The sequence below is a fragment of the Phytophthora cinnamomi genome, assembly GCF_018691715.1.
Source record: "Phytophthora cinnamomi strain GKB4 chromosome Unknown Contig14, whole genome shotgun sequence".
In the NCBI taxonomy this organism is placed as follows: Eukaryota; Oomycota; class Peronosporomycetes; order Peronosporales; family Peronosporaceae; genus Phytophthora; species Phytophthora cinnamomi.
The window spans coordinates 565,870-585,030 of record NW_027150947.1 but is presented as its reverse complement, the minus strand read 5'-3'; the positions used below and the strand labels follow the sequence as shown (position 1 = coordinate 585,030).

At 57.2% G+C, this 19,161-nt stretch overlaps 6 protein-coding genes across 6 annotated transcripts; 5 read left to right on the top strand and 1 right to left on the bottom strand.

The window, feature by feature from the left end:
* Positions 1-5,657: 5,657 nt before the first annotated feature.
* Positions 5,658-9,044, top strand: IUM83_01113 (Actin cross-linking; the record flags this gene model as incomplete). The annotated part of the gene is made up of 2 exons (XM_067924943.1): positions 5,658-8,600; positions 8,667-9,044. The coding sequence occupies 2 exons, from the start codon at positions 5,658-5,660 to the stop codon at positions 9,042-9,044; spliced, it is 3,321 nt and encodes a 1,106-aa protein (XP_067797743.1).
* Positions 9,045-10,076: 1,032 nt separating this feature from the next.
* IUM83_01112 (Chitin-binding protein) lies at positions 10,077-10,793 on the top strand (the record flags this gene model as incomplete). Its single annotated transcript, XM_067924942.1, has 1 exon — positions 10,077-10,793. One exon carries the CDS (start codon positions 10,077-10,079, stop codon positions 10,791-10,793), a length of 717 nt encoding a protein of 238 aa, XP_067797304.1.
* Positions 10,794-11,665: 872 nt separating this feature from the next.
* Positions 11,666-12,586, top strand: IUM83_01111 (Chitin-binding protein; the record flags this gene model as incomplete). The annotated part of the gene is made up of 1 exon (XM_067924941.1): positions 11,666-12,586. One exon carries the CDS (start codon positions 11,666-11,668, stop codon positions 12,584-12,586), a length of 921 nt encoding a protein of 306 aa, XP_067797305.1.
* Positions 12,587-13,871: 1,285 nt separating this feature from the next.
* On the top strand, positions 13,872-14,726 carry IUM83_01110 (Chitin-binding protein; the record flags this gene model as incomplete). The annotated part of the gene is made up of 1 exon (XM_067924940.1): positions 13,872-14,726. One exon carries the CDS (start codon positions 13,872-13,874, stop codon positions 14,724-14,726), a length of 855 nt encoding a protein of 284 aa, XP_067797279.1.
* A 589-nt stretch (positions 14,727-15,315) lies between these two features.
* Positions 15,316-17,313, top strand: IUM83_01109 (putative peptidase; the record flags this gene model as incomplete). Its single annotated transcript, XM_067924939.1, has 4 exons — positions 15,316-16,169; positions 16,231-16,240; positions 16,303-16,470; positions 16,561-17,313. The coding sequence occupies 4 exons, from the start codon at positions 15,316-15,318 to the stop codon at positions 17,311-17,313; spliced, it is 1,785 nt and encodes a 594-aa protein (XP_067797657.1).
* A 285-nt stretch (positions 17,314-17,598) lies between these two features.
* On the bottom strand, positions 17,599-18,438 carry IUM83_01108 (Calcium-dependent protein 4; the record flags this gene model as incomplete). Its single annotated transcript, XM_067924938.1, has 2 exons — positions 17,599-18,148; positions 18,263-18,438. The coding sequence occupies 2 exons, from the start codon at positions 18,436-18,438 to the stop codon at positions 17,599-17,601; spliced, it is 726 nt and encodes a 241-aa protein (XP_067797154.1).
* Between the last annotated feature and the right edge of the window lie 723 nt (positions 18,439-19,161).

Below are 19,161 nucleotides of genomic sequence, written 5' to 3'. Positions count from 1 at the left end.
TCGAGTCTCCAAACCGCAGATTTCGGGTCCGAAATCTGCCCGAAATCTACGGCGGATCCGAACGTAGCCGATCGGTTTAGTGTTCGCCGAATGTAGACCATCGGTTTAGTGCGAGCGGGCGCTCCTTGAATAGCTTGCTCCTTAGTAGGCAGCGCGAATGCTGCCAGCGATAGCTGAAGTCCTGCTCGAAGAGGGTGGCGGCTCGGCGCCCCAGCACGTGCGTCACCACCTCTTCATTGTAGCACGCTAGCGCGTTACCTGAGAAGTTGGCCGACCCCACCACGACGTGGAGGCCGGCTCATCGAAGAGCACGGATTTGCATCCATGTTGGCGGCCGGTGGCACGGACAGACCCGACTATCGCGATCGCATGAAAACTCGCTGCAAGTTGATCGTCGAAAATCTGTCGCCGGCCATGCTAACAACTGAGATCAAGCGGTTGGTCTCCCTCCAGCATCGTGAAGGCAAGACGGATGACATAGCTTTACACCAGCTAATTATCACCCACGCCAAGATGCAGCAGCGGTACCACCTCATGGAGCGAGAGGAGAAGGCGGGCCGGAAGCAGCCTGGGAAGCCGGACGGAGGCAGAACAGCGTCCAAGCCAGGCAGCAGGAAGGCGGAGCCAACGTCGGACACCTCGAAGTCGCCGAGCAGCAGGTCCACTGTGAGCAGCACAATCAAGGCCCACCAGCCGCCGCCAAAAGACGGCTGCCTCCACTGCAAGGGGCCACACCTTGTTCGCTTTTGCCCCACTGCTACAGAGGAGCAGAAGCAGCAGTGCTATCAGCGCCTGCGCGAGTCGAAGGTAGCCAAGGTCAAGGCTGCTCGTGTTCGGCGTATTCCCGGTCACCACCAGGTGGTGGTCAACGATGTGGTGGAGCTGCCGTATCGGGCGGACACAGGCTCCGAGGTCAATGTGCTGCCAGCAAGTGCTATTCGGGGCCTCGAAGCATGTAGCTCGCCGGTGGCCACCGTTGAGATGGAGATGCCCGTGTTTCTGGAACGTGTTGGTGGGGACCTCCTTGCCTGCAAAAAGTGTTGCGACGTGGACATCATGCTGGGCACGGAAGCTGGACCTGTTCATCTTCGAAAAGTTCACTGTGTAATTCTCGAAGATGATGATGAGGAGTTCTTGCTGGGAAACCCAACTCTCGTCTCGCTTGGCATCGATGTTGACCGTCAGATGAAGCAGCAGGTCAGTGGAGGTGGTCTCGATGGTGACGACGGAGATGATATCCGCGGTGATCCTGAGATAGGTCGCGACTCCGACGCTGAGATGACCGAGTTTGTCAACGATTTGGTCTGTTCGGCGGGTGAAAATGGCTTTCCGGAAGAACTAATGCCGACTCTGCGACGCATAGTGATGGACTACAAGGATGTGTGGCGTTCACGTCTAGGGAAAGATGAACCTGCGAGAGTGGAACAGTACCGCGTTACGCTGAAGGAGGGGACGCAGCCTATACGCTGCAAGCCTCGGCGTTATTCGCCTCTCGCCAGTTCGTACACCAGCAACTACATGAATGCGTTGGTTGCCAGCGGGTATGTGTACCCAAATAATGGCAGTCGCTGGTCAAGTGCGGTCCCGTGCATAAGGCTGGCGGCGAAGAATTTCGCGTCACCTCGGACTATCGTCGCCTAAACAGCTTGACGGTGCCTATCGCTGCTAGCGTGCCAAACCTGGCCGTCGTCTCGAGCCGCGTCAAGGGAGCGAAGGCTATCGGCAAGTTTGACATGTTTAAGGGGTTCTGGCAACTACCGCTGCATGAAGACAGTCGTGAATGCTTCAGCATTCAGACTGATGAGGGTGTGTTCACGCCCACGCGTGTTCCGCAGGGAGGCGTCGACTCGGCGCTGCATTTCCAGTCCACCATGCAAGAGGCATTTGCTGATCTAATCAATGATCATTTGCTCACGTGGACGATGTTATTCTATTTGCTTCAACCTTCGAAGAATATCTGGATGTCCTCGAGAAGGTTTTCGCGCGCCTGCGAGAGCTGAATTTGAAGCTAAACGTGAAGAAGAGCTGCCTTTATCAGCAAGAAGTTTCCTGGTGCGGCAAGATTATTGATGGGAATGGAGTGGCGCACGACCCGGCTCGCGTCGAATCGTTGGTGTCATTGCCGCTGCCTCTCAATGCTGCTGAGCTTCAACGCTTCCTGTGTACTGCAAACTGGCTAAGGGACTTGGTCGTTGATTATGGACGGGCTGTGGCTCCTTTGCAAGCCAAGTTTGATGCGGCGATGCAAGGACTGAGCCGTCGTAAGCGCCAAGCTGCTAGTGTGGTGATTTCGTGGAGTGATGATGAGATTGAGCTGTACAAGGCATTTCTGAAGCGGCTTGCGAGCTCATCAACACTTTCATTTCCTTATGGCGATGCCATAGTGTGCCTCAGCTCGGATGCTTCAGCCGGCGGATGGGCTGTTATCCTGACCCAAGTGAAGAATTGGAAGGATGACATCCCGATGCATGAACAGAGCCACGAGTTGCTTGTTTGCAAAGGCGGCTCTTTCAAGGGATCACAATTGCATTGGTCTGTGGTGGAAAAAGAAGCTTATCCAGTTGTCTACGCAGCAATAGAGCTCGAGTACTTACTTCATCGACCACTCGGATACCGTATTCTTACGGACCATGCCAATCTGATCCAGATATTTTGCCCGAGCAGCGATCTCAAGAAACATGTTCGGGGTAAATTGCAGCGCTGGTCATTAAAGCTCGCTGGAACTCGCTATGAGATTGAACACGTGTATGGCGACGACAATCACTGGGCTGATTTGGTGTCGAGGTGGCCAGTGCGCGACGACGTAGAGGTTGTGGTGAAGGCCAAGGCTGTGAGGACTCGGAGTCAGGCATCACCAAGTCAGTTGCGTCCTCTGCAAGAAGATAATTTTGAGTGGCCATCCCCAGAAGCTGTCCGTGAAGATCAGCAACGTTATCACCGTGCACTACCAGCTTCGTCGGAAGAACGAGAGGGTCTTCAGTATGTTGACGGCAAGGTGTGGATTCCTTGCCAGGCGAAGGATTTGCTGACTCGAGTGCTGGTTGTGGCTCATTGTGGTATTCAAGCTCATCGAGGTGTCCAGGTGATGCTGAACCATCTTCAGGGCTCGTATGCCATTGACAATGTTCGCGAAGTGGTGACACGATTTGTCAACGGATGTCTTCTCTGCAAACACATCAAGGGAGGGAAGATGATCAGCGGCCATGGTCAGGGACAGCAACTGCTACCAAGCGGAATGAGGTGCTGCACATGGACTATATCTCAATGGGAGATAACTACAGGAGCACGAAGTATGTACTCGTTCTCAAAGACAAGCTAACTCACTTCTGTGAGCTGATTGCTTGCGATTCTCCAACCAGTGACGTCGCTGTCACTGCCATTTTGGACTGGCATAAGCGGTATGGTCTCCCAGCCAAGTGGGTCTCGGATAATGGAAGCCATTTCAAGAGTCTAGTGATGGCTGAGCTGGCCACACGGCTTCGTGGGATGCAAAGTTTCGTGCCAGTGTATTCACCTGGATCAACGGCACCGTTGAGCGGATAAATCGAGACTTGCTGCAAGTTGTCCGTGCGTTGCAGCTGGAATTGGAGCTGGACACACACAGTTGGGATTTCCTGTTGCCGGTTGTACAGGCAAATTTAAACCAGAGTGCTGTTGCTTCACTGGGTAATACGACGCCGATGGAGCTGTTCACGGGTCTTCCGGTCACGACACCGTTAGATACCTGTTTGCTTCCTAATAGCGATTCGCCGTTGCTGCAAGTGGACCTGAGCAATGTGCATGCATTCCTGAACAAGCTCCATGCAAGTCTACACTCAATGCACATGGACGCGGTTGATCGCAAGGAGAGGCGCCGACTGTATCAGCAGGCTCAAAAGAAAGGGGACATCTGCAATTTTTCTGCCGGCGATTTCGTCCTCTGGTCTCGCGTGGACGCGCGGCTGGAGTGCGGCAAGCTCCTAGTCCGGTGTGTCGGACCTTTTCAAGTGGAGGAGGTCAAGTCACACTCGTTCCTGATACGTCACTTGCTGACGCGAGCGGTTCATGAAGTCCATGGATCTCGTCTGAAATTCTATCATGACCCCAGTCTGGAGCTCTCGGAGGAACTGGTGGAACATATTGCCGAGCAGGGCATTGTGCTTGGAGTTGAAGAGATTCTCCAGCACCGGTACAACGAGACGTCCCGTCGACACGAGCTGCTGGTTTCGTGGGTTGGGCTCGAGTCCATTGAAGCCTCATGGGAGCCGCTCGACGTTTTGTTGGCAGACATCCCCACTAAGGTGAAGAAGTATGCTGGGAGCCACGATGACGCAGAGCTACAAAGTCTGTGCGGTCTGCAAGCTGTGTCGCCGCAGTAGACGAATTCGTCTACATGTACCGACATTTGTGCTGGACTGTGTTTTGGTGGGGGGTGTGGCGCTGTGAATCCTCCAAACATACCCAGCAACTGATGGCAGCCTGGCGTCAAGGTGCGATCCAGGCAGCCAAGAATCTACTCAGAATGCTAGGTAAAAATGAATCTGGCCAAATCTCAAAACTCAGCCAGCATCAAGCAAGAATCTCCGGTGCCCAGCACGATGGCTGGACCTCAAAGTGCGTGGCTGGATCACAAGACGTCAAGGTACCCAATAGGACGTCAAGGTATCCAATAGGACGCCAAAAAAGACTAGCAGCAGAGTACGGAGGGACAGCTAGCGACGCTTTCATGTTGTGCATTGCTCTCAGAATTCAACTTGCTTTCTCAAGTGCATTGGTCGTCATACCAGGCCGAACTTGGACGCCACCTCGGTGAAGTGGCTAGTCCTCTTCTTCTTCACGTACTCGTCGTCTATCGCGTGGATGATTTCAAGGCGCTTGGGGATCGGCACAGACACGCCCGGCCTGTGCCAATCCCCCCCCCACTTGCCGCTGCCGTTCCCCCGCTGCGAGCACCTCGTGGCGCCCGGCCGGCATGCGTACGCGCCCTGGTCCCTCCTCCATCGCGAATCTCAAAGTGAACATCCTCGCAGGGCCCGCCGGCGGTGGTCATGATTCGCACGCGCCGGCGGCGGGCCCTGACTTGCACCCGATCGCCGGCGACGGAGTTTCTGAAGCTGGGGTTGCCCAGCGGCTTGACGGGCTTGAGCTGCGTGCTGGGAGTGCGCCACGCCACGGTGCAGTGGTCCTGCGAGTCAACCAGCGCGATGACCTGCTGCAGCACGCACTCTGTCTGCTTCGCGCTGTGGTTCTCCTCGGAGGCTCATGCATCACTTCGCCGGATGGTCGGCTGGGTCATACCTGCTCGTTTTCCAATTTGCTCCCTCAACGCCACATCTCGAAGCCATGCCACTACCACAGGTGCACCCTAGCCAAACTGGGATATCATCACCATGACGACATCGCCGCCGGACGCCTCCGACCAGCCCATGCGCGCCACCATCGAGTACGACAACGCCAAGACGCACATGGTGCAGGGACCGCAGCCGCTGCACCAAGCGCTACCCCCGAAATTTCCCCCTGATCGGAACCCGCAAGTCGAAAGCGCCGTGTACCCCCGAAATTTCCCCCTGATCGGAACCCGCAAGTCAACAGCGCTACCCCCTAATTTTCCCCTTGATCGGAACCCGCTGTGTACCCCCTAAATTTCCCCCTGGTCGCAGCTCGTCAGTTTCGACGACATGGCGTCCAAGGTGCCGCTGCTGCTGCTGTCGCTGGGCACGAGCGGCCTGCTGCTCCTCGGGGCCGCGCGGCTCAGCGAGGCCGTGGCCAGCGCGCCGGCCGCGCCGCTGGCCTTCTTCGCGCTGCTGCCGTCGCTCGTGGCCGTGAGCGTCGTGACCGAGGGCCGCGGCTGGGGCCTCTTCGCGCAGCTGTGGGAGACGCTGGCCGCCGTGCTGGCCATCGGCCGCCAGGCCCGGAGGCAGCAGCTCACGCCGGCCGAGGCGCTGGCCGCCGCGCGCGCGGAGCTGTTCAAGGCCTTCAGCGAGCGCTGGCCGCAGCACGGCCGCGCCACGCTCAGCCGGCCGCTCGGGCTCAGCAGCCAGCGGCCCGAGGTCGTGTCGTCCAGCACGAGCGGCAGCTCGCTGTACGAGCAGGTCCGGGGCAGCCTGAAGGACCACGTGTTCGGCCGCAGCGTGGCCGACGCGCCCGTGTACCTCATGGACCCGGCCACGGGCTACTTCCTGCGGGCCACGCCGCACCGCAAGCTCGTGTTCACGAGCAAGCCCAACGCGGCCTGCCTGTTCCACGTCGAGCGGGGCAAGACCCACCACTGGGGCTTCCGGGCCGCGGCCACGCACAGGTACATCGGCCAGAACATCGTGCAGAAGATCACCGCGGCCAGCAAGAAGCTGCACGCGTGGGAGGCCTTCCGCGTGCTGCAGCGGCCCGGGGACAAGGGCGCCGCGGCCTGCAGCCCGCAGCTCTTCCTCATCCTGTGCTCGGCCAGGTTCGGCAAGGGCATGTGGCTGGCCAACAAGCCGGGCTCCACCAGCTTCGCCCACCCGGCCGTCCCCACGACCAGAAGCAACAGTAGCAGCAACAGCCTCGAGCTCGACGAGGACTCGACGAGCGACCACGATCGCAGCGGCCACGGAACGCCGCGCAAGCGCGGCGTCTTCCTGTCCAAGCAGTTCGACCACGCCATCGGGCTCATCTACAGCTCGGACTTGGCGGCGTTGATGTCTGCGGCGGCCGACGTCGGCTCGCACTCGGGCTCGTCGTCGGCGTCGCGCGTGTTGGCCAGAGCCCAGACGTTGCCTCATTTGACGGGAGGGCTGCTTCAGGCCAAGGGCACCGCTTTCCAGGCCCCGATGCTAACGAGATGGGATCTTGGGGATGTTCGGCTGCCGTGGCTCGAAACTGGTGCGGGCGCTAATGCAGAAGCTCCGTTCTTGGAACTACACGAGAAAGACATGAAGGAAATGATGACAGCGACCATTGCGGGATCGAGTGTGAGCGAGTTCCTGGAGATGATAGCGCCGCGCGCTACGCGGTTGAAGTGTAAGATGAAGAAGGCGGTCCTTGTTCAATCTGCACCTGTCGGAGCTGCCGCTGCTTCTGCTTTGAAGCCCAACAGCACTGAAGAAAAGGGAGGCGAAGAAATGCTTCGCGACTGGCATTCGCACCCACGGTTTGGTCTTGTACGCGCGCTCAGTTACAGCCCGGAGGCTAGTGCGCTGCCCAATGTATCTGCTACAGGTAGCGGCAGGGGCTTCTCTAAGAGTGCGCTACCCAACAGTATGAAGGCTGTGACCATTGAGCAGTATCACTCCTGTACGGTGGATGATGACTCGCTGGACGATGAGGCTTACGATACCCATCGGAAAGGACCGCACAAAGCAACGCTCCGCTCCAAGATTTTCACACTCAGCATCCCGTACAGCAACTGCTTCTCTATTGAGGTGCTCGTTGATGCCGAGGATGTCCCCGCTAGTAGCGATGGTTCAAAGGAAGCGTCGAGCGTGAACGAGGCTACTGCAGCTACTCCTTCGTCAAATGAGAAAGCAAAGGGTAACTCTAGCCTACAAATCCGATGGCGAGCAGGGGTGGTCTTTTCGCGAGACACAATGCTCAAGGAGAAAATCGAGCATGGGGCTCTGGAAGGTATTCGTAGCAGTTTCGTCACGATGGTGAAGCTGTTGCGAGACAAGAACTTGAGGCAACACTTCGCTTCTCCTCCTGTTGTGCGGCGTGGGTCACTTTTGGGCGCCGATCCGCCCAGTGGTGCGACGACTACCGATACTGCTGCCGCATTAGCTGCAAGTGGCATCTTGGATTCGTCGTCCGACCGCGGCACTCACGAGAAATTGCGTGTGAAGGCCGACTTGGCATTCTTGCCTCGCGCATTCGCGCTCGAAGTGATGAGGGGCCTGATTTCCGCGATAAGCGACTCAGGCTCACCCTCTGACAGCCTCAGTACGTTGCCTCTCCAGCTGCCGTGGAGACCATTCAGTCGCGGGCAGTCATCCGCGCGTGGACTCCTATCGTCGAACCCGATAACAGCCGCGACTGCTACCCCGTTCTTCGAAAGCATACCGGAAGAATTCGCTCAAGTGCTGGTGGAAAACATGGGTAGCAAAGTTACCGCTCCATTGTTTTTCGAGGCTTTGTTGTCGGATGCGTGCTCGTTCTTCCGCCGTGCCCACCCAGACAGCGGTACCATGGAAGTGGACATCAGTGCCTGGCGTGCCATCGTAGCACCTGGGCAGTCTCGCGAACGGACAAACGGGTTTATTCGCAAGCAGGTATTCCAAATGCCACTGAGCGGGATTCCTGGTGTTGAAGTTGCTCAGGTCGAGGATTTCCAGTACTACGCTCTTGTGAAGGCTCGAACCGAAGAACCTTCGGTGCCTACAACAAACCACCGCACAGACAGCAGTCGAGGAGACAAGAAGGGAAGCTCGGTCACTGACAGTGGTCGAGGCGACAAAAAAGGAAGCTTTATTCAAAGCGTCAGCGGGTCTCAACCCCTATCGCTGTGTCGGGATAAAAAGCGCCCACCGTCGGGCCTAAGCAAGGATGCGAAGGCTCGTGACATGAAACCCCGCGCCTCGAAGCTCCGACGCCTGGAATTTGGCATGAAACTTTTCGTCCCAGCGTTGCCTGAAGGGTCTCAATTCTCGGTGCGTATATGTGGAGACTGCTACGGATTTTGTAGTAATTGTTGCTCACCAAAGTTTTTGTTGCAGATCGAAGTTTTAGCAATCGTTGAGCCCGCTGAGGAGGACCCGTCCGACAACGTTCTCCGGATTCTCTTCGCTTCGCCCCCACGCCATCGCCACCCCGATACTCGAGCGCACGCTGTTGTCAACCCGCACGTCATTGCCGGCGTATTGCGTGGACTGAAGCAAATTTGGAAGCAGGTGGCACACACGATGATGAAAATCTGCGATACCAACAGTGACTACGTTTTGCTGCCGCATCAACTCCAACCACCAGGACACCCACCTCAGGGTTTGGATGAACAGGAGCTATACCTGTTGCAGCAGTCACGAGCCAACCCGGACTTGCCGACGCACGACGAGCTGGCGTCTAGGCTTATAGAAGCAATTGCAGCAGTGTACTGAGGTATGTGGGTGTGATTTGCTCGACTGGATGGATGTACGTGTAGTGAGTCGTTGCTGCTCGCCTTTAGTACACGTTGATCTTTGCACATCGCAAATCGCAGTGTTTTTCATTGATCAGCATTTTGTGAGAAGCGTGCACTTCTTCTACGCGCTTTTGAGCCGGTGGTTTGTGCGCTGCAAGTGCCGCACACTCGTGCTGATGGTGCTGGAAGAAGCAGCTAATGTTCGGTGTTAAAATCTCTGATGCTGTGCGACTTTGCACTGCCACCGATGCTACAGCAAAACCAGCTCCGTGCTTCAATGCGGTGGCTCTTAAAATGCAACCCAACGTGCGTTCTCGCACGCTTTTTCTTAAGTCTAAATGCTTGATGGCTGGACCGAATCTGCTTCAGAGACCGATGGACTGGGTCAAAGCGAGTAACTCAAGCTGACGTTGTTCTCCAGTACTTAGTAGATGATCAGGGCACAACCATGCTCGCTCTCGAAATCTTACCGAAGCTGCCTTCTGATAAACTGAGAGCATACACATTGCGATTGATTTTCGCCGGCACTCTACTCAAAAGGTAAAATGAGGGTTACCCTTCAACAAGTAGGCATGAATAAAAGGAATCTCTGGAAGCACATGGACCAAAGTCACGGAGAACAGCATAACGTTTGACAAGCACTTCAGCATCCACGATATCATATTGTATCTGGATAACGAGACTTCGGTGAGCCCAATCTCTCTCTATATCTTACTGCCGCTTGCGCCTCACGTTGTTTGCACGCGCCAGCGGAGAATTATACCAGGTCTTACCTCACAAGAGTGTGTCGCTCATAGCCACGCTTTTCCCCACTCCCACCAATTCAAAAACAGCTCTACACTTTGGGGTTTTCATTTTCGCTTTCGCGTACCCAAAGTATCCTCTTGTGTGTTACGCCGATTAATCTCCCGAACAGCAAAACGACATAATGCAGCCAACTGACCTCGCTACGCTTGCCCTGGTGGCCACCGCTGCTACTCTCTTCGCCTCAGCGGACGCCCACGGCAAGATGACCATGCCTGCTTACCGACAAATGTCAGACAAGTTCCACAAGGACTCGGGTGCTCTGATTAACATCGGCCTCAATGAACTCCAGATCGCACCGATCGAAGGACTCTCGCAACACAAGCAGAAGGACTTCCCACCGTCGCCGACGTTCAACCTGCTGAACGGATGCCGCGGCACGGTGTATGAAGAGGGCGACGAAGTCACCACCCTTCAGCCTGGCGCGAATTTTGAGGTCGAGTGGAAGATCGAGGCTCCCCACCCGGGCTACATGAAACTGAGCATTCTTAAACCGAGCAAGGACTCGTCGGGCACGATCACGTACAAGAGCCACAAGACCCTGTTGAACATTGAGCCTTTCGCTGAGAACGGTGGCGACGGTAGCACCACTGCCAAAATGCCTTCCGACGTGGAGGGGTGTGACCAGCCGGGTGACTGCGTGCTCCAGTTCTACTGGCACTCGGACATTGCCAACCAGACCTATCCAACGTGCGCCGATATCGTGGTGTCAGGAAGTGGTGGGGGTGCTTCTGCGCCTAGCACGTCGACGACTAAGAATGGCGGCAGCGAGGAGACCGAAGGCAGTGATGAGTCTACTACGCCTACAACGAACACGACCCCCTCGACCAATTCAACCCCCTCGACGAACGCGTCGCCATTGACAAACTCTTCTCCGCCGACCAACTCGTCCCCGTCGGCCAACTTTTTTTCCGTCGACTAACGACACCTCTTCGACGAACGAGTCTCCCTCGACGGAGACTGGGCCCCGAGCACGTCCTTTTCCGAATCTTCCGTCGCAGGGGAAGCGGACACCAACAAGTGCACTCGTCGTATGCGTCGCCACTAAATTGTGAGGACCTTGGCCGACGTGGCCAGTGCAGAGTTTCGTGTTCCGTTGAGTGTTGCTAACCTTAATGGCAAAAGTGCCCATAATAGGAGTTGTTCGTCCAAAGCTTAGATAGTCGTTTGTCAATCGGTCTTCCTGCTGTAGGCGAAACCAGTCTTCAATCCAACACCCAACTTCGACTTGCTACCAATTCCAAACCTTCAGCCCACCAGAAGGTACAGTAAAGTTGGGATGACAGGATGCTGACGAGTTGGCCGATCTCAAGAACCAGCCGGGCATGGCGTCAATGCAAAGCAGGGACGAGAACTCGCAAGTCGCAACACGTAGCATGAAGGTCAATTAAAAAACACTTAAACTCTTTGAATAATGGTACGAGAAGTATGCAGGAGAAAACATCCCAACTCCAGTCAAACTAAAAAAAAACTATTTCAAAGGTGCATATTTATGCCTCGATATCAACACATTGAGTGCGCACAGCCAAATATGCAAAGGTGTTCAACAGGGATCACAAAGTGCACCATCTCACCCCCACATTCCCGCAGCCTGGACGTCCTCTTCGCTGCCTCGCTTTTCCGTTGCTCCCTCGCTCAGGTAGGTGGCTTGACCCGGCGGATTCCGCCGCGGAATGCCCTGCCACTTTGCTCGCGGGTTCACGGAAAGAAGTCTCATTTTCGCTTTCGCGTGCCGAAGCAATCGTTTCTCCCGGCTAATCCCCCCGCCGATTAAGTCTCCGAACAGAGAAATCCATGCAGCCCGTTGGATTCGCTTCGATTGCGCTGGTGGCCGCCGCGGCCTCGCTCTTCACCACTGCCGATGCGCACGGTCAGATGCTGGTGCCCGACTACCGTCAAATCTCGGCCAAGTTCCGCAAGGATTCGGGTGCACTGTCCCAGGCAGGCGACCAGGAGCTGCAGTACGCTCCGGTCGAAAACCTGTCCGGGCGCTCGCAGAAGGACTTCCCGGAGGCGGCGACGTTCAATCTCATGAACGGATGCCGCGGCACGGTTTACGAGGAAGGCAACAATGTCACCACCTTGCAGCCTGGCAAGGACTTCGACGTACAGTGGATCATCCAGGCCCCCCACCCGGGTACCATGAAGTTGAGCATCGTGAAGCCGAGCGAGGACTCGGCTGGCAAAATTACGTACAAGAACTACAAGACAATTATGACAGTCGACCCGTTCGCTCAGAACGGCGGAGAAGGCAGCACAACCGCTACCATGCCCACTGACGTGACGGGCTGCGATAGCGCTGGTGACTGCGCGCTGCAGTTTTACTGGCACTCGGACATTGCCAACCAGACGTACCCGACCTGCGCGGATATCATCGTGTCCGACAGCGGCTCGGGTACTTCCACCTCCACTGCAACTACCGTCACTAGTGCTCCGACCACGGCGTCGTCGGGGGCCTCGGAGGCTGGTAGCGAGGAGACCGCGAATGGATCCGATGAAGGCAGCAACGTCCAGACTACGCCATCAACCAACATTTCACCCTCGACGAATACAACCCCCTCGACTGACACTACACCGACAGCCACCACTGCTGCCCCTGAGACTACGACCACTCCATCTAGCGCAGCTATGACCCCGAGCACCTCCACCTCCGAGTCATCCGTTGCAGGCGAATCGGACACGAACAAGTGCTCTCGCCGCATGCGTCGCCATTAGATTGAGAACAGCACGGCGGGCAACGCAGTTCTGGCCATAAATTGATGTTTTAACGTAGTAGTGTAGCGCTTCCTGCATAATAGCCACAAGTACCATCAACGATTTTGAGTCCGGAGCAGGGCTGCTCCTCGCTAGCGTCGCCGATCTGGTCTGTTGCGAAGGCTAAAATCGAGTGATCTCTCGTCTCCGATTTGAAATCGGCACTCATCAGCTGGGTACAGTGTACAGACAATCCTGTAGTATCCCAAATAGTGATACCATCACGACCCATGGTAATACAAAATCAAGTCAAACTATCCTATAACCTTGAAATTGTGGTACGGGATTGACGATTAGCACTATCAAGAGGAAATTCACTATCGGGAGAGTTCATTTCGTGAACTATGTCCACCAAAGCTCAGAGCCGCTTGCTGCATCGGTTTGATTCTATTTCAACGAAATGCACATTGTATCACTATCAGTTAAGCGGTCTGCGGCCTGGGCAAGTATAGTCAATGAACCAGCAGTAAGCGGGGGGGGGGTAATGGCCAAGGTGGCCAGGCCAGCATATTATCATTCATCACTATAGTTCTTGTGGTTGCGGCCGGCAATACGATACAGCTGAAGAGGACATCGTACGACTTATTAGCGGTATTCGAGCTCATCGCGCGCTCGAATTGTGGCACTGCTACGTACTATAAGTGCTGGTTGTACCTTCATAATGGTACAGCTCCAGATAGTGATTTTTCCTCTAGATTGTAATAAAAATGTGCTCTCCCGAGGCTGTCACTATGCCTGTAATTCTGGAGCTTGACCACATGGTTCGCAAGAACTTCATCTGGGTGAGGTCGGATCAGATGAATCGCGATTTGCGAACAGCAACTCGCTGCACCAAGATCAAATTCGCAGCCTGCAGTGCTTGGCTTCAAGGAATACAATGTATTCGTTCCACTCGTGGTTTCAGGTGGAACTCAATGAACTCAACCATCGCAAAGCCGTTCGGCCAGCACTGCTGGCCTGCCGCGGCAAAAGCGGCATTTTACGGTCTATAGTACATGAGTTATTAAATGTGGACAACACGTCACGTACTGTAGCACCTCGTAAAGATTGGATCTGATCTCTCTAGCCAGCTGGAAGGATGGAGGACACAACGCAGCGTTTTATGCGTCCCAGACGGATAATCCGCCGGTTTGCACTGGCCCGAGCGGCGTGCGCGCGTGTGCACGAACCACCGGTCAGTGGTCTTGCTGTTCGACTTCCTCAGTTCTCAACTTGCAGCCAGCCAAGCCCATCAAACAGCAAAACCATGCCATCAACTGGAATCATCTCGCTCGCGGCGACTGCCGCTCTGCTTCTGGCCGGGGTCGAGGGCCACGGCCAAATGACTGTACCCGTCTACCGTCAGATGTCCGACAAGTTCCACAAGGATTCAGGTGCGCTGATCAACATCGGCATCAACGAGCTCCAGATCGCCCCCATTGAGGGCCTCTCGCAGCACAAGCAGAAGGATTTCCCTCCGTCGCCGACGTTTAACCTGCTCAACGGATGCCGCGGTACGGTGTACGAGGAGGGCAGCGAGGTCACGACTCTCCAGCCCGGCAAGAACTTCGACGTTAAGTGGACGATCCAGGCCCCGCACCCGGGATACATGAAGCTGAGCATCCTCAAGCCTGTTGCGGACTCCACCGGCACGATCACGTACAAGAGCTACAAGAGTCTGCTGAACATCGAGCCGTTCGCCCAGAACGGCGGCGACGGCAGCACCACTGCCAAAATGCCCGCTGATGTGGAGGGCTGTGGGAAGCCGGGTGACTGCGTGCTCCAGTTCTACTGGCACTCGGACATCGCCAACCAGACCTACCCCACGTGCGCCGACATCGTGGTGTCCGGAAGCGGTGCCGGCACTTCGACCAAGACCACTGCCACCACGGCTCCCGTCGCTGAGACCAGCGAGGACTCGAGCGAGCAAGCCGACCAGAGCACGCCTGTGCCCGCCACTGTCACCCCCGAGGCCGTCACCCCGGCCCCGACGCCGAAGACCACGACTGCTCCCCCCGCCACCACTGCGCCCGAACCCGCTTCGGCTGCCACCAAGGGCCAGGGCGATGTGGCCGGTGAAGCCGATACTAGCGGCAAGTGCTCGCGCCGCATGCGCCACTAGACAGCCGCATAAGGCCATATATGTAGTGTTTGGATGCTTGAGTGCCATTGTAAGTGATAAGTAACACGAGCCGTTCAGCGAGACCACCGGGGGAGGTATTGCCTGCCTACCTCAACGTGAGCGACCGAGCCGTTCAGGCGAGACCACCCCTCTTTCGCGCCTCGGTAGTCGCATCCCATGCCACGTCACACGAATGCCTCTTCGCGGCCCAATCGGCGCGAGTCGTAACGGGCTTACCACACTGTGCGTTGGCGTTGACGTTGGCGTTGCGGCCTGCGAAGCTACAACCCAGGCACCAGGGCGGAAGAAGTCAAGTTTGGTCCGATCGCATGGTCGCGAGAGACTTTTGTGATGCATTGATGGTTGGAGTCCGTCCGTTTCGCGCTCTGGATTCGAATACGCGGGGCTCCAGCACCGACAACCAGCACGCTGCGTGGGTTGCGACTCGGATCTCTCGCACCGGCATGGGCCTCATGATCCCTCACTCTTCCTTTTCGCCTGGACTGCTCACTTCGACGACCGAAGTCGGACAAGCCCCGCCCAGACCTCTAGGACATTTTCCAGCTCCACCTCCGAGTACTTCAGCAACATGAAGCTCTTCCGGTCACACCTGTGCGCGGCGGCCATTGCCCTCGCGGTGATGTCGATGCAACAGGTCCAAGTGGATGCGTGCACAGCCATTGCTGTGACGAAAGGCGCAAGTGCAGACAACTCGACGCTGATCGCCCACACGGACGACGCTGGTGGCGGCGCCTCGGATCTGCGTCTCGTTCGCGTCCCGGCTCAAGACCACAAGCCGGGCAGCAAACGCGCCGTGTACAACTTCAACGGTGGCTACCCGCGAGTGGTGGCGCCGGATCGCGGCCCGCACTACCAGCCTGTGACCGACCTCGAGACAGGAGAGACTCAACCGTACTCGGCACCGATGGGCTATATCCCGCAGGTGGAGCACACGTACGCGTACTTCGACCAGGACTACGGCATGATGAACGAGGTGCAGCTCAGCATTGGCGAGAGTACCTGCGGTGCCAAGACCGTCGGCTGGCCGCTCAACGTGCCAGGAGGCAAAAATCTCTTCGGCATTGCGGAGTTGACCAAGGTCGCACTCGAACGCTGTGCAACCGCGCGCTGCGCCGTCGACATTATGGGCACGCTGGCCGAGCAGTACGGCTTCTACAGCGAAGACAGCGGTGACATGGCGAAACCGGACTATGGCGACTCGGCCGAAGCGCTTGTCGTGGGCGACAAGCTCGGTGAAGTCTGGGTTTTCCACGTCATGACCGGCACGGATCATGCTGGTGCCGTATGGGCAGCACAGCGTGTTCCTGACGGCCACGTGACGGTGATCGCCAACGGATTCATGATCCGTGAAATCGACTTGAGCCAGCCCGACTGGTTCATGGCCTCGACCAACGTGTTTTCGCTCGCCGAGGACATGGGCTGGTGGGACACGAAAGGCGAAAAGCCCTTCGACTTCACTGCCGCCTACGGCTTCGCTGACAAGGACGCCATCGGTCCGCTGTACACTGGTCGTCGTGTCTGGCGTGTGTTTGATGTTTTGGCTCCGTCACTTCAGCTCGATGCCCGTCTTGGTAGTTTCTCGCAGTACGCCACGTACCCGTTTTCCGTTAAGCCCGATCGTCAGGTGGAGCCTTTCCAGATCATGGACTTGCTCCGCGATCACTACGAAGGCACGCGCTATGACATGACCAAGGGCTTGGCTGCTGGGCCTTTCGGAGCCCCCGTTCGGTGGTCGGGCAGCCCTGGCGGAGTCATTGGCGGCTGGGAACGTCCGATCTCCATGTACCGCACACTGTTCGCTTTCGTCCTTCAGAGCCGCAGCCACAAGGGACCCGATGCTGTTGGTGGCGTTGCATGGTACGCCCAGGACGCGCCGCACGGCTCGGTCTTCGTCCCGTTCTCCTGCGCTCAAGAGGTCATCCCGAAATCGTACTTGCTGGGCCGTCAGAGCAAGTTCCACCCGCAGTCTGCTTGGTGGGCCTTCAACTTCGTGAACAACTGGAGTCTGCTGCGATACAACTCGATGAGCCTCGACATTCGCGGTAAGATTGACGCTCTGCAGAAGGCCGCCTTCTCACTTCGCCACAAGCTCGAGAAGGAAGCGCATGAAGCACGACACTCCAGCGAAACCAGCGAGACTCAACTTGTCTCCAGCCTGCAAGCCCAGAGCAACGAGTTTGCTGACGAAGTCGTAGCGCAGTGGTGGCAGCTTGCGTGGACGCTTGTGGCCAAGTACAGCGACGGCTACATGACAACGGGTGAGGCCCCTGACCAGCAGGCTTCGATCGGATACCCGGCTTGGTGGCTACAGGCCAGCGAGTTCGCAACGTGGCCCGGTGACACCTTCAAGCCCAAGGCCAGCATGCGCAAGCAGCTCATTGGCGTCGACAGTGCGACCTCGCAAGGGTTCGTTCGTCAGGCGGCTATGGCTGACAGCGTGGAAGCGGAGAATGGGAGCTACCCCATAGCCATCGGCTGGCTCATCATGGGCGCCGTGCTGGGTGCGGCCATGCTCGCGTTCGCTAAGAAGGAGAGCCGCCGTGCCGGCTACCAACCCGTGGCGTAAGTGCACACTCGGGTGCTATTCATACAGAAGCAACAATTTATGCAGAGCGTTGCGTTAGCTTGAGGCCGTAGGAAGCACTGAGCCTTCGTGATGACAATAGACAACACTCACAACGTCGAAATACCCCCACCTTCCAATGCATAGCAAGTTAGCTGTGATCTCGTGTTCCAGAGCGCTGCTAATGCCAGCCTGGTATGTGCAAAATAGACTCCAAACGCGTGGTCTTGCACTAAAGTTCTGACCAACAAGAAAATAAAACTATGAGTGCCCTCTCAGATCCCCGCACTACAGGGTTAAAAGTGCCGCCACGACAGAAAAAGCAACTATGATCTTGCCAACACTATTTCGCACAGCAAGTGCTTCCGGTGCTTCATAAGCATGCGTCGAGCAGCGAGAGAACGTATTGTTCTCGGCATACACCCAGCTGCCCGACACGCACGTCGTCTCCGCCACATTCGTGTTGTTGGTGGTCCCGCTCTCCTTCGCCTCCTCGATCTCACTCAAGCAGTCGATGTTCCCGCATACCTCGTCCAGGTAGAGGCGGTAGAAGTGCGAGTACACGCACTTGTCGGCCACCTCCACACACAGCGACCGGCACGGGGGCAACGGCACCGACGCGGATCCTCCCGTAGCGGCGCAGCTCACTCGCGTGCCGTTCACGTATCGCTGGAAAGTGGTAGCCACCCACGAGAGACAGTGGAAGTTCCACACGAGCTTGTGGCACGCGGCCGTGTCCTTGAACTGCAGCTGCGTGCCGAAGGGGCTGAGCGCGAGCGTCTTGGCGTCCAAATCCTCGCACACGCCCTGCTTCTCCAGCTGCGTCGTGGCCTCTGTTCTTGTTGCATCGACAGCAGCTAATAGTCAAAGGTTGGTCATGGTTGCCACTGCAGCAGCCGTCTGCCATGCACAAACAGCAGTATCTGTCTGCGCGAGGTGGTCGAGGCCGTACCTGGAGTAGCCAGTGATGGGGTCGAACAGGTACTGGTCATTCATGATGGTGCAGTACTGGAGCCCCGCGCATTTGACGCACTGCTGCGCGCTGAAGGTTCCGACGGCGGCGGTGGCTGCATCGACGCCAAGGCGGCTCGCAGACAACGCGACGATGGCCCTGATAGCGGCTAGCATGTTGGAGGACGGTCGATGTTGAAGTGTCCAGGTCGCCACGTCGCAGCTGTCGGCGATGAGTCACCGCTGTCGCCGCTTGTCATCAGAGCAGAGGGGGGAACAGCATTGGCCAAGTGTCGACTTGACACGCGGGACTCGAAAGCGTTTCCCGAACAGAACGCGGCGCTGATGGACTATCAGCGCCATCAGCGATGGGGGGAGGTCCGCCAGACCAGACCGTTGGCGAGGAGAGCTCGAATCTGGTGGTGCCGCCAAAGGCGAGAGTACAGGTGCCTGCTTGAGAGGGGGCAATGAAATCGGCAGCCTGCACCGCGTGGTAAGATCCCGCCAACGGCCGGCCGACGGGTAACGAGCCGGCATTATTCACGGCCGCGCACGTACGCCCTCACGAAGCTTCGCCCAGCGATCCCAGGCCCTCGCGCACGGGCTGCGTGCCGCGGGCCGATGCCTAAGGTTCATGCGGAATGAAAGTTGCTCGGGCGTTCCCCACTGGCCCGAGACGTGCAAGCGCTTGAAGCGCCGACGGTGGCGTCCAAGTGGCTGGACGGCGCGAATCCTGCGTCGCCCGCCGCACTGACGCAGCCGTGACCAACTCGGTGGGGATCGGCCGAGGCGCGTGCTCGCGCCGCGAGCCATTGGGCCTCGTCGCGCAGAGCGCGGCTGCACTTCCATTAGCGGAGCCCGTCGAGCAGCTCACCTGATCTCTACTGTACCCATGTTCTG